We start from the raw sequence: 12,160 nt of genomic DNA, 5'->3' as shown, positions 1-12,160 counted from the left end.
GTGTGTGTGTGTGTGTGTGTGTGTGTGTGTGTGTGTGTGTGTGTGTGTGTGTGTGTAGTACCTATTTAAACAGTTGGCTTGTTGAACAAACGGCAACGATCAATCATTCACCTAATTTCCTGCTTATGTCATTTTTTATGGAATTAGTGCTTTTCCCAAATATATCTACGTCATTAAACATTTTATTATAAGTATCCATAATGCGGTTAATTGTAGTATTTCTGGCAAAATCAGTGTTACATTTAGGTACTTGAAAAAGTTGATTATAACGCGTTTGCCTTTGCGGTACCCTAAAATGGATGCGGGTAACCAGTTCTGGTGAATCTATATTATCAGAAAGGATATTAGCTAGTAAAACCATATCAGCTATCGTACGTCTATCAGCAAGAGTTTGGATTTTATGGAATGAGCACGCTTCGCGGTAGTCGGCAAAAAAAATATGTTCTTTACGATTTAAGATTTTTACGAATTTTTTTTGTATTCTTTCAATTTTATCCGAGTGATTTTTATGAGAAGGAGACCAAATTGGCGACGAAAATTCAAGTAAACTACGCACGTAAGAAAAATATACCGTTTTAAGAGTGATCGTTTTATTAAAAGGTTTAATTGTGCGTAATAAAAATCCAAGTGTTCTGAGTGCTTTGTCGGTTATGCTCTCAATGTGGTGAAAAAGATGAAAAATATGTTAATATTTATTAGTGTTCTTTTACAGGTTTGGGTGGGGAGTGTAAACAGTGGTCCCGATGGCATACCCCTTGAAGCAACTCACAAGAACACCTCTCAGCCCGACTGGCAGGATGCTTTGGGTGAACTGCTACTGTGGGTGTGTCAACACGTTCCTCACGGTGTACTATGTTTCCTGTCCTCATATCGGCTAGTGCAAATCCTGCAAGAAAGGTTAGAGCTATCACCTCATTATATTATTGACCGCTAACTTCTTCTTCCTGGCTGTATCCCAGCTTATTGTCTTTGTAGACTGCTGGGGTCAGCTCTCCTCGTCCTTGGGTTATAGGTCCTTCTGTCCTGGACAACGTCACCTAGGCCATGCCTTCGAATCATATTGACTGCTAAAAGACATGTCCCGGTGTTGGGTAGTCACTACACAATAAAAAATTATCAATTTTAAATCGGTAAAATACAGACATTTATAGCTAATCCCCTTAATTAATTATAAATTATGTCTAAAACTATAATAATTTAGATTTATTTGCTGAAAACATTAAAAAACCATCTGGCAATGCTAAGAGAACAAGCATAGGTCCATCGGGAGCACAAAAGCAACTGCCGCCTGCCGCTAGTCCGCCAGAAAACATTGAGCTTTGAGCTCCTCACACTTGCACAGTCCAAGTATGCAAAAGTGAGGTGCGAATATAGTGTCGCGGTTCCCGTACACTCTTCACGCGCTGTTTGTATGCGAATTTTTTTCCGATATTCACAAAATACCTCCGATGTACCCGATAAATTCTGATTATTATTAATATTGTTTTTTAAATCAATGTGTAAATATGTTATGGAGGAATACCTAAAATCTTAGCCTTGTATTTATTTATTATATTCATAGAGATATTATGGTTATTAGAAGCAATGTGTACTAGGTACACAACACCGGAGAGGGAGGGTTAGTATCCATAAAATTTCATATCTGTGCCACATTCTGTGGGGAGAGAGGTACAATTTGCGGATGAGGGTTTGAAGAAGAAGACCATTGCATGAGTGACAGTTCCAAATGGAATATATCTTGTCTTGAATTCAAGAATTCACAGTTATGTTGTATTTTTTACAGGTGGCAGACCACCGATTTGTGGAGAAAGCTAGAAAATGAAAAGACAATATTTACTGAGAGTAAAAACATGACAGAACACGACCAAATAATGACAGTAAGTATCCTCAATTCAATGTTAGGTATATAGGTATAATTTCTGTCCTTGCGGTACACCAGTCTTCATGTACCGCAAGGTTCAGTTCTACGTCCTCTTCTATGCCTTCTCCACTCTAAAGATGTAGAAAACATGATAAAATCATATTTTATTTATTATTTCTGCATTCGTTCTGTGGGAAGACATGATGATATTGTAAAAGAAAAACACTTGTTCTTTACCACTTGAGTTATATTTATTTAATTATAACAACTAGTTTAAGAAGCTGTTTCAATCTTCAGGTCTAAATATAAACATATCTTTATTTACACTTATGTTTAGACCTGAATATGGAACTGTTAATAAAGATATGTTTATATTTAGACCTGAAGATGAAAGCATAGCTTCCAAAACTATTTGTTTTAATTAAATAAATATAACTTAAGTGGTAAAAAACAAGTGTTTTTCTTTTACAATAAAATCACACGGAGTCTCTTTGAATTACCTAACGTCCAAGTGACTTCGAAATCTGGCTACGGCTTATGTAACACGGCTTATCATGGCCCAGCTCCAACTTCATAAGTTTTATAGCCTATAACTACTTGTGAGTAGATTATCTGTTCCATGTGTCCGAAGGAGTTTTCCGAAGCGGGATTCTTCTACACCTTTAAGTCTTCTTGCTTACTTTTACTTTTAATATATACGCCTTGAATATTGTTTGTTATGTATATAACGTGGTAATATTTTCCTTCGTAAATTGGGTGTAAATAATATGTAAAGTGGGTGTATAATAATAAAATAAACAATGTGTTGCTTTGTAATTAAAGTTTATTCTTAATTTATCTTTAAAATATTTTTCTATCTATCTATCTGATTCTGACAGTTCAGAATATTATATTTTTTCTATCTGACGTCTTTTGTTTTATTCAGTGCGACGCATGCGACATTTGGTGGTAGAACTGTTTTATGTAGGTACTATTTGTAATTTATTCTTAATTTATCTTTATAATATTTTTCTATCTATCTATCTGATTCTGACAGTTCAGAATATTATATTTCTTTTATCTGACGTCTTTTGTTTTATTCAGTGCGACGCATGCGACATTTGGTGGTAGAACTGTTTTATGTAGGTACTATTTGTAATTTATTCTTAATTTATCTTTATAATATTTTTCTATCTATCTATCTGATTCTGACAGTTCAGAATATTATATTTCTTTTATCTGACGTCTTTTGTTTTATTCAGTGCGACGCATGCGACATCTGGTGGTAGAACTGTTTTATGTAGGTACTATTTGTAAGTACTTAATAAAATGTATAGGTAGGTACCTAGGTATTTTATTACATGTATATATAATTTTTTTTGTTGAATAAATAAATTGTTGAAATTGTTGTTTAAAGTTACTATAATTTAATGTATGTAATTCATGTATAATTTCAGCAGCAGGAAAAAATATGGAGTAGACCAAACTCCTGACAGGCTTTATCTTGGTGTTGTTACTCACACCCCGGTCTTTCCAGATTTTGTCTAGCTTAGACATGGCACTTTTGGCCATGGCGATACGGCGTCTAATCTCTCCTTCAAGTTCCTTCATTGCTAATTTGAGATCCAAGGAACTGAAACTCATTTATTATCTCCAGATTATATCTGAAGCCACACCTAATTTAATTGGTAGCATGCACTATCCAAACACTTCCTTCTCATACAAAATTTACATTGGACTTTTATTTCATTTTTTTAGGATTACTATTCTTGTGTCGGAGAATGTGGCGCCATATTGTTTGCTGTATTTAGAGGCAAGGTGTCAGAAGGGATGGACTTCAGAGATCACCAAGCGAGGGCTGTTATTACTGTAAATATACCATTTTTATAAACTTGCCTAAGCGAACGTTAGGAGATATTACTGTAAATGAATATTCTTCTTCAAACCCTTATCCGCACACGATGGCTCATAGGACTCTGCATCATATAAATGCAGTGTTATCTTGATTGTCAACCATAGATTTAGAGAGAAATTTTAGTTTTGTATTTTAACGATTTGTACTTAGTTTTGATACATAAGCCATGATATTAATGATTATTAGGTGATTTTATTAAAACTCAGTACCTACTTGGAATCACATATAGATTTAGATAGCAAATTTATTTAATTTCAAATCTGTACTTGTCAGCGGAACATAACACATGATTTTAATAATTATTAGGCAATTATAAAGTACTTAGTACCTAATTAAAATCATACATTGATTTAGCGAGCGATTTAAGTTTTTTTAAATTTATTTTATCAATACTTACAGGTAATATCTGTTATAACATTACTCGTGTCCTTTCTTCTAGGTTGGAATACCTTACCCGAATATGAAGGACGATGTTGTAAATGGTAAAATGAAATACAACGACTCCCACAGGATTGATCGGTCACTCGTGTCCGGAAGGGACTGGTTGCAAATCCAAGCCTATCGGTAATTATCAATAATAATAATTTACAACATTTTGAGTGTGTCCAAATACTTGTTCACAAAATCTGGATTATCTCCATTACAGGAGTTATTTTCATATTATTTTTTGACATCTCATCAAAGATGAAGAAGAATATGGAAGTCTGGGCATTTACGGGGCTGACATCTCACCAATAGATGTCTCTAGTGAAGTTCTAGTGATTCAAGAATGTTTCAAAATTGGTTCATATATATACAACTTCCAAGAATTTGAGTAGTGTGGTCGTCAGTAATGGGTAGTATCGGTGAATGTTACATGTAAAGTGATCACTTAAACCAGCCTATGAGGTCGTCAGCCCCGTAAATGCTCAGACTTCCATATTCTTCTTCATCTTTGATGAGATGTCAATAAATAAATAATAATAATTTTCTTCTTCCTGGCTCCATCCCAACTTATTGTCTTTGTAAACTATTGGGATCAGCTCTCCTCGTCCTCAGGTTGTAGGTACTTTTGTCATGGACAACGTCACCTAGGCCATGCCTTCGAATCATGTTATGTTTCTGTAGCATCCATGAATTTTTTAGTCTTCCTCTAGATGTCTTTCGAAGAAGATCTATGTAAATCACCTGGTTTATTATATGTTCAGGTTCTCTACGCCTTTTGTGCACATACCATCTCAATTGCCTTTCTTCTACCTTACTATTGATGCCTGTTACAGCCAGGCTTCCACGAATGTATGAACTCTTTATTTTGTCTCTAAGACACACTCCAGCTGACCATCTAAGCATTCGCATTTCAGCAGCTTCTAGTTGCCTAGAGTAGGTGTTATACATCGTACAGCATTCAGAGCCATAGAGGAGTGCGGGTCTGACAATTGTTCGGTAGACTTTTCCCTTTAGCTTGGCTGGCATTTGGTCACAAAAGACTCCTATCACGTGTCAGAACTTCATCCACCCCACACTAATTCTATGCAATACATCTGCTGCACACCCTCCATGGTTATCAATATTAATATCGATTTAGCTGTAAAAGGATAAAATGAAGCAGAAGATTGAGTTTCTTCAATTGATTTTGTTGCTGAAATTGATTCGTCTATGAAGAAACATCTTTTGAAATCAACCGTTTTCTAAATTGGAGGCAATTTTACATGTATGTTATGAGAGAATTTAGAATAATATTTTATACACAACCATTTTTGGGCTGTTCAACGTATGAAGAGCTGAAGAGGTTGGCACAAAATAGACCGGAATGGCGAAGGAAGTATCATTTGTTCATTCAACCAATCTACAAGATTGAGACCACAGACGACGAACATTTTGGATGTAAAATACACAGCCGCCAATTTCAGTCACTGGCCGTCTCTGCTCAAAACTAATTGTGTTTGTTTTTTAGGGCCCTAAATCAAGCCCTGGGAAGATGTATTAGGCACAAAAACGACTGGGGAGCGGTCATAATGGTGGATTCTAGATTTCGGCACGACAGTTATACAACGCATATATCCAAATGGGTTCGAAATTTTGTAAGTATTTTACTACCAATGCTTTTCTGTTAGTGCTTTTCTTACTTATAAGACAAAACCTGCTTTAATGTCAAAAAAAAAAAACAATAATTTGATTTAATTTCATTACTTGATTCGGCAGTCACTTTGTGATAAAATCTATCTATTTTCAATTAATGTTTTACTTAGTAATTACCACTATTTCTTAAAATCTACTGTGGCACGTGTTTCGATGCATTCCGCATCAAAATATTCCGCATCAGATTAAGCCTAGCAGTCTCAAACAGGGGATTGAAATCACCCATATATGAATTTTAATTCAATAAGTTAAGTATTATATAGGCTATTTACTCCATATTTTTTTGTTATCTTAAAAAATAGTATTAAAAAAAAGTTTATAAGCTCCACATGTATTTTACTGTGTCCTCGTGTATTATAATGATGAATTTTTCTGTTAAAAATTGGTTTGGTGTTGCTGTGAGTCTTTTCAAACATTATTTGAAGCAATGTATTTAATAGATTTATATTATCCACTGACACTTCGTGATGGAATTGCATTTTTAATATATTATTAGATTAAAACCAATATTTTTTGCTTTTCCACTTTATTTTTATTTGACCAGCGACCGGGTTTCGTCGTTACCGACATCATCAGACTGGTCTATCAGACCAGTCTGATGATGTCGGTAACGACGAAACCCGGTCACTGGTCAAATAAAAATAAAGTGGAAAAGCTAAAAATATTGGTTTTAATCTAATAATATATTAGCAATGTACACCCCAGGACAAAAAAATTTACGAGTCCTCAAAAAAACTAAAATTGACACATAATGAATTATTCTTGATATTTAATTAGTTTTTTTTGTATTGTTTAACATATGTGATGACTACTCGTTACTTCAAGATTAAAATGAAAGATCTTACTCATGAATTGTACTTAGAAATTGCCATTATATACCAGGTATCAGATTATCCGAACCTTAGAGACCCATAACGGTTCATTTATGGTCGAGTGTTTGTGATGGAGTAATAAAAGACATGTAATTTTTTAATTCATATTTAAGAAGAAGGTTCTAATCGCTTTATTTTAAATTAAGGTATTTTACATTTAAACATATTTATAACATTTAAAAATATTTAATATTTAGTGAATTCACCATTATTGTTTATAACATGTAAAATTCTATTCTTTAACGAAGCGTAAAGCGAATCTTAAATTTCTGATGTTATTTCTTCTTCCTAAACTTGAATCAAGTTTTTTTTAATTCCTCAATGTTTTTTTATTTTTTTTTCCTAACTTTTTTTTTCATAATCGCCCATAAATTTTCTATCGGGTTCAAATCAGGACTATTCCCGGGCCACGTCAACGATTTTAAGCCAATTTTATCCTTGTATTCAATGATCTGTAAGAAAAACAATAAATTATTTATCAAGTGGTCTACAAAGTGCATTAAAAAATAAATATTTGTACTCACAGTGCGGGCTCTATGGCACGGCGCCAAATCGTCCTGAAAAATCGGGTCCGCGGTATACTGCGTAATGTCCTCGATTGTTGGAATAAGATGGTTTTTCAACACTTTTTTGTACTGGATGGCATTCATCGTACCCTGTATAAAATTTAGAGGTCCCAAACCGTACGCTGTCATGCACCCCCAAATCATGACGTAGGGTGAATGTTTAACGGTTCGAGTGACGCACGATGGATGGTATCTTTCCCCAAGTTTTCGTCGAACTATCTTTCTGCCGTCTGGACCAAAAAGGTTGAATTTTAATTCATCGGAGAAAATAACATTTTGCCAATCCTCCAAGGTCCAATTCTGGTGCTCCTTCGCCCAATCCAGTCTAGCCTTCTGCATTTTGTTCGTCAGTAATGGTTTCTTTGCGGAACTTCGTGCTTGGAAACCATGCTCCAACAGCCGCCTGGACACTGTTTTTACTAAAAATGTTGATTAGCTGGTAGACTGCACCTCTGCGTGTATTTTAAGTGCCGTTAAAAATCGATCGCGCATAACAATTTTTTTTATTAAGCGATCATCTCGGGCAGATGTCGCGCGCCCCCATCCGCTTCCTTTTTTCCGTTCTATGGATCCAGTTTCTTGGAATTTTTTAAATAAAAACCTCACTGCACCTTCTGAATACCCAACTCGACGAGATATTTTACAGATATGTTTTGTTGCGACAGTGTGATTATTTTGGATTTTATCGAAATCGACATTTGCTTTGCACTTTCCATGATTGTTGTGTTATGTTCCCTCAAACGCGGGTAAAACAATATTGTTGAGACATTTTAAAATGTAAATATTGTAGAAAGGTGACACAAAGTGTCTTTAATTTATTAAATAAAAGAAAGATGTATCGATAAAGGATTTCTTAGAAAAAGAGTTCAGTATAGTCAAGGCGTGCGGTAGCAAGTAAACTCGTAAATTTTTTTGTCCTGGGGTGTATTTGTTATCTCATATAAGGCGAGATGTTCAATCCTGCTTAATGTCTTCGTACTTGTCCAACATGCATCTCTATCCAAACATTATATAAATATTTTTTTTAACTAGCTTGCAGACAAACACCACGACTGGGATAGTCTCACAAATGGCCCCAACAGCTTGATCAAATTTATGGAGCACATGAAACTTACTCAACCTGACACAACGAAGATGGGTTTCAACTAATTCTTCACTCACTTGTGCATTGTCATTGTGATGACTGCAATCTACAGGATCAAATCTTCTTTTATCTTTTGGTACTGTCTAGACCCGGGGTTCCCAAAGTGTGTGCCGCGGCGCCCTGGTGTGCCGTAGAAAGTAAAGAGGGGCGCCGTGAGTCGATCCTCTATCATTATCCGAAATCACAAATATTCTCGGGTACCTATAAAGCAACAATTTCTATTTTGAGCGCTCGCATCTTTAAAGAACATAGGCACATACTCATAAGTAGGGCGCCATGATAAAATACTAAAATTGTAAGTTCGCCGCGAGCTGAAAAAGCATAAATTAAAGTCAGTCATAAATTAAATTTATTATTTCTCAAAATAATATAGTTACTGAACTTTATAAAGAAGGGTATATCAAATTTAAACAATTTTAAAACTAATTTTAATATTTACATTTATTGAATTCACCAAACAGATTTTGTCTTTTTTTCTTTTGTTAATTATTATCAAATAACTGACTACCTCATCTTGTTGTAGAATGATAATCATAAGGTGATGAATATTATTTTCAACCAATTAAACTAGTTAAACAATCAATATAACAACACAAATTCATCACATTGTGGAAAGAAGGTGTGCCCGCTCTAGGATTCGATCGTGAGTCCTCTGATTACCACTAAGCTAAAAGCATTTGTGAGATTAAGAATACCATCTAATATTTTTACTTATTTTATGTTCAGCATTTTAATTATTATGTTATTTTTAAATATTTTTTCTCTGAATTTTTTTGTCATTGTATATGAACCTCAACAAATTTGGTCCTATGTTCCTTCAGTTTCTAAATTCTTTCCTGGAATTTCAAGATTCTAGAAATAAGGTTTTTTTCTATTTTACAAAAATCTATTTTTTTCAGAAAATTTTCTATTAATTTTGTTTTTACTAATTAATCATTTTGACTGTTATTTTTTTTCTGTAAAATATTTGTCAGTGATTTATTTTAGCAAAATAATGCCATTTTTGCTGTGATAAACCATTTTTAATTAATTGATGTTAATGATTATATTATTTGTTTGTTTTTAAGTTTATTTTTTAAATAAAAATGAAAAAAACATGTTTTTTTCTTGATTATTTTTATCTCCTTGAAAATCCTTTTGGAATGGTTATGCAACATACATAAATGGAACTTTTTGAATTATTCCTTTAATGTTGCCATGGAGAAAAATTAACAAAAATTAAATATGCTGGTATGTACTGCCATCACACTTCCTGTAAAGATGGAACATCACACAGTTCTGTCTTAAAATACACAAAGTTTCCATACATCTTACTATGGACGCCTTCTGGTTTTGTCTATATTTGTTTTTATGACATTCATTTTAATGTTCGTATTACATATATTTAAAAATACATATCGCTCACTCCTTTCAACAACGTCATATATCAAAAAACTTGATTATTCAGGAGATCATTTTTAATGTTTAAAAATATAGTAAAATGTGTTAAAAATAAATATCAAGCCACTTATTGAACTTTTTATTGTGCAACCGATCTTTTTCGGTAAAACCTGAATGTTTTTTCTCCATTTGAAAAATATTTAGTATATTTCAAAAAATAAGGAAATCCCAGCCGCAGTCGGCATCAGGCAAGGAGACAGTCTTAACCCTTTCCTATTCAATATTATCATGGATAGGATAATTGAAGATGTCAAAGAATTGGGGCTGGGCTATACCATAGGGGATAAAAATATTGACATGGTATGCTATGCACATGACGCTGTTCTTATTGCCGATTCCGAAGACGATCTCCAGAGGCTGCTTTATAGATTCCACCTTTCATCTCAAAAATATAACATGAAAATCTCAAGAGCATGGTCACTTCGACACACCCAATACGATGCAAACTTGCAATCAATAATGAAAGCATAGAGCAAGTTATACAATTCAAGTATTTGGGTGTCGAAGTGTCCAGTAGCGATAACCTCTACAATGAAGTAAGAGAGCAAGCAAATAAGGCCTCTGCTGTAGCTGGATGCTTAAAAAATTTTGTATGGAGAAAAAAATACATGCTGAAAGAGAGTAAGGTGAGGATCTATAAAACCTGCGTAAGACCGATCTTGACATACGGCACGGAAACAAGAGCCGACACCGCGAGAACAAAAAGCCTTCTTAGGACATCGGAAATGAAGACTCTACGACCCATTGCAGGCCTAACACTTCGCGACAGAGTTAGAAACTCAGATATAAGAAAAATCTGCAATGTTGAAGATGTGCGATGGGGAAGAGAAAGAAGACGTTTCTGGAGAGATCATGTGAGAAGAGCGAGTTTGGATCGAGTGGTGAGGGTGGCAGCGGACAGCAACATAAGCGGGATCAGACCCCCAGGAAGACCACCTAAATGATGGAAGGATAGCTGGTCTTCCACCTCCCAGGAGCGACCCGAGAATGACAGGACCCAGTCCTAAAAGAAGAAGAAGAAGAAGAAAAAATAAGTAAACAATACATTTTCTTCAAAATACAAAAACAACACTTTCTGCCCTTTAATGGGTAAATATTTGGTTAAATATATGCCGCTTTTGCTGAGATCTGGTACATATTGTGGGCATTCCGAAAACATGCACAACTAAATATTGATGATTTTTTATATATGCATTGTTGAAAAGAGTGAGCAATATTATGTTGATGCTATTTTTTAAATTTATGAATGCCATTAAATCAGATATTTATAAAGTTTTTAATCAATATTATTTGTGATAAGCATACCAGGAGGCGTAATACATAATCTTCATGGATGTATGAAAAAATACATAGATCTGGATCCTGACTTTACAAGCTAGTTCTTAAAGGAAATGAATCGATAAATTAGTTTGATATTTACAATGTTTTCTGTTTGGGTCTTAATAATAGCGAAAAATCAAACAAACAGTATTGCTAACCAGAGTCAAAATTTGTAAATGTGAGCACAAATTCAGGTAAATTTCTCTTCCTAACAGATTGATTGCGTGCAATAACAATTAATAAAGGGATAAAATTGTATCAAACGATTTTATAAAACGAGCTCTCAACACATGTGTGCAAAAAATCATCAATCAATCTAGAAACTTTGAGAATAAAATTAAATCCTTTTAAATTTTCTTCGAAATTTCATTGGGATCAAATGTATAATGAACAGTTATTTAAAAAAAATTAAACAGTTGTATAATACCACTTACTGAGTTTTATTTTATTGCACAAGACTAGTTTCGAAAACTACAAATGTTTTCATTTACAAGTGATTACAAAAAGTAGTCAAAACTATTTCTGTGGTTTCCAAAACTAGCCGTATTTTTTTCTAACCCTTATCCGCACCCAACGGTGCATACGGCACTGCATCGTACTGACGCAGTGTTATCTTGATCGTTACAGGTTAGTATTAAATAAATATTACAGTGTAAAATTACTAATATCTATTCCTACCCCCCTCCCCCTAGAAATCGAACCGGGACCTCCAGCACGGTAGCTAAACCCGCTAATCATTACACGACGGAGGCAGACTAAAATTAAACGTTTACTTTTCAAAACAATCAATATTTTATTTCCACCAAGCCGAATCAATAAATAATAATATAATGAACAACATACCCCGTTTAAAGTTGGTATTGCTGATATAGATAAGCGGTTTATGTGTATATTTTGGAACAAAACATCAAAACAATGCGCGCAGAGATTCATTGCGCACCCGAT

At 34.2% G+C, this 12,160-nt stretch overlaps 1 protein-coding gene across 1 annotated transcript in view; it reads left to right on the top strand.

The window, feature by feature from the left end:
* The window catches only part of LOC148311516 (Fanconi anemia group J protein homolog), a 128,643-nt gene extending 120,037 nt beyond the window's left edge, over positions 1 to 8,606 (top strand). Inside the window, exons 17-22 of the mRNA XM_088256507.1 lie at positions 713 to 897; positions 1,784 to 1,877; positions 3,599 to 3,709; positions 4,195 to 4,319; positions 5,689 to 5,815; positions 8,344 to 8,606. Coding sequence (XP_088112633.1) covers positions 713 to 897; positions 1,784 to 1,877; positions 3,599 to 3,709; positions 4,195 to 4,319; positions 5,689 to 5,815; positions 8,344 to 8,460 — 759 coding nt within the window. The 3' untranslated portion in view covers positions 8,461 to 8,606. The remainder of the gene's footprint in view (positions 1 to 712; positions 898 to 1,783; positions 1,878 to 3,598; positions 3,710 to 4,194; positions 4,320 to 5,688; positions 5,816 to 8,343) is intronic.
* The last annotated feature ends 3,554 nt before the right edge of the window (positions 8,607 to 12,160 follow it).

Source organism: Brachycentrus maculatus, unplaced genomic scaffold (genome assembly GCF_059751285.1).
Source record: "Brachycentrus maculatus isolate JH-2025_06_01 unplaced genomic scaffold, ASM5975128v1 h1tg000061l, whole genome shotgun sequence".
Taxonomy (NCBI): Eukaryota; Metazoa; Arthropoda; class Insecta; order Trichoptera; family Brachycentridae; genus Brachycentrus; species Brachycentrus maculatus.
This window is presented reverse-complemented; position numbering and strand designations above follow the sequence as displayed.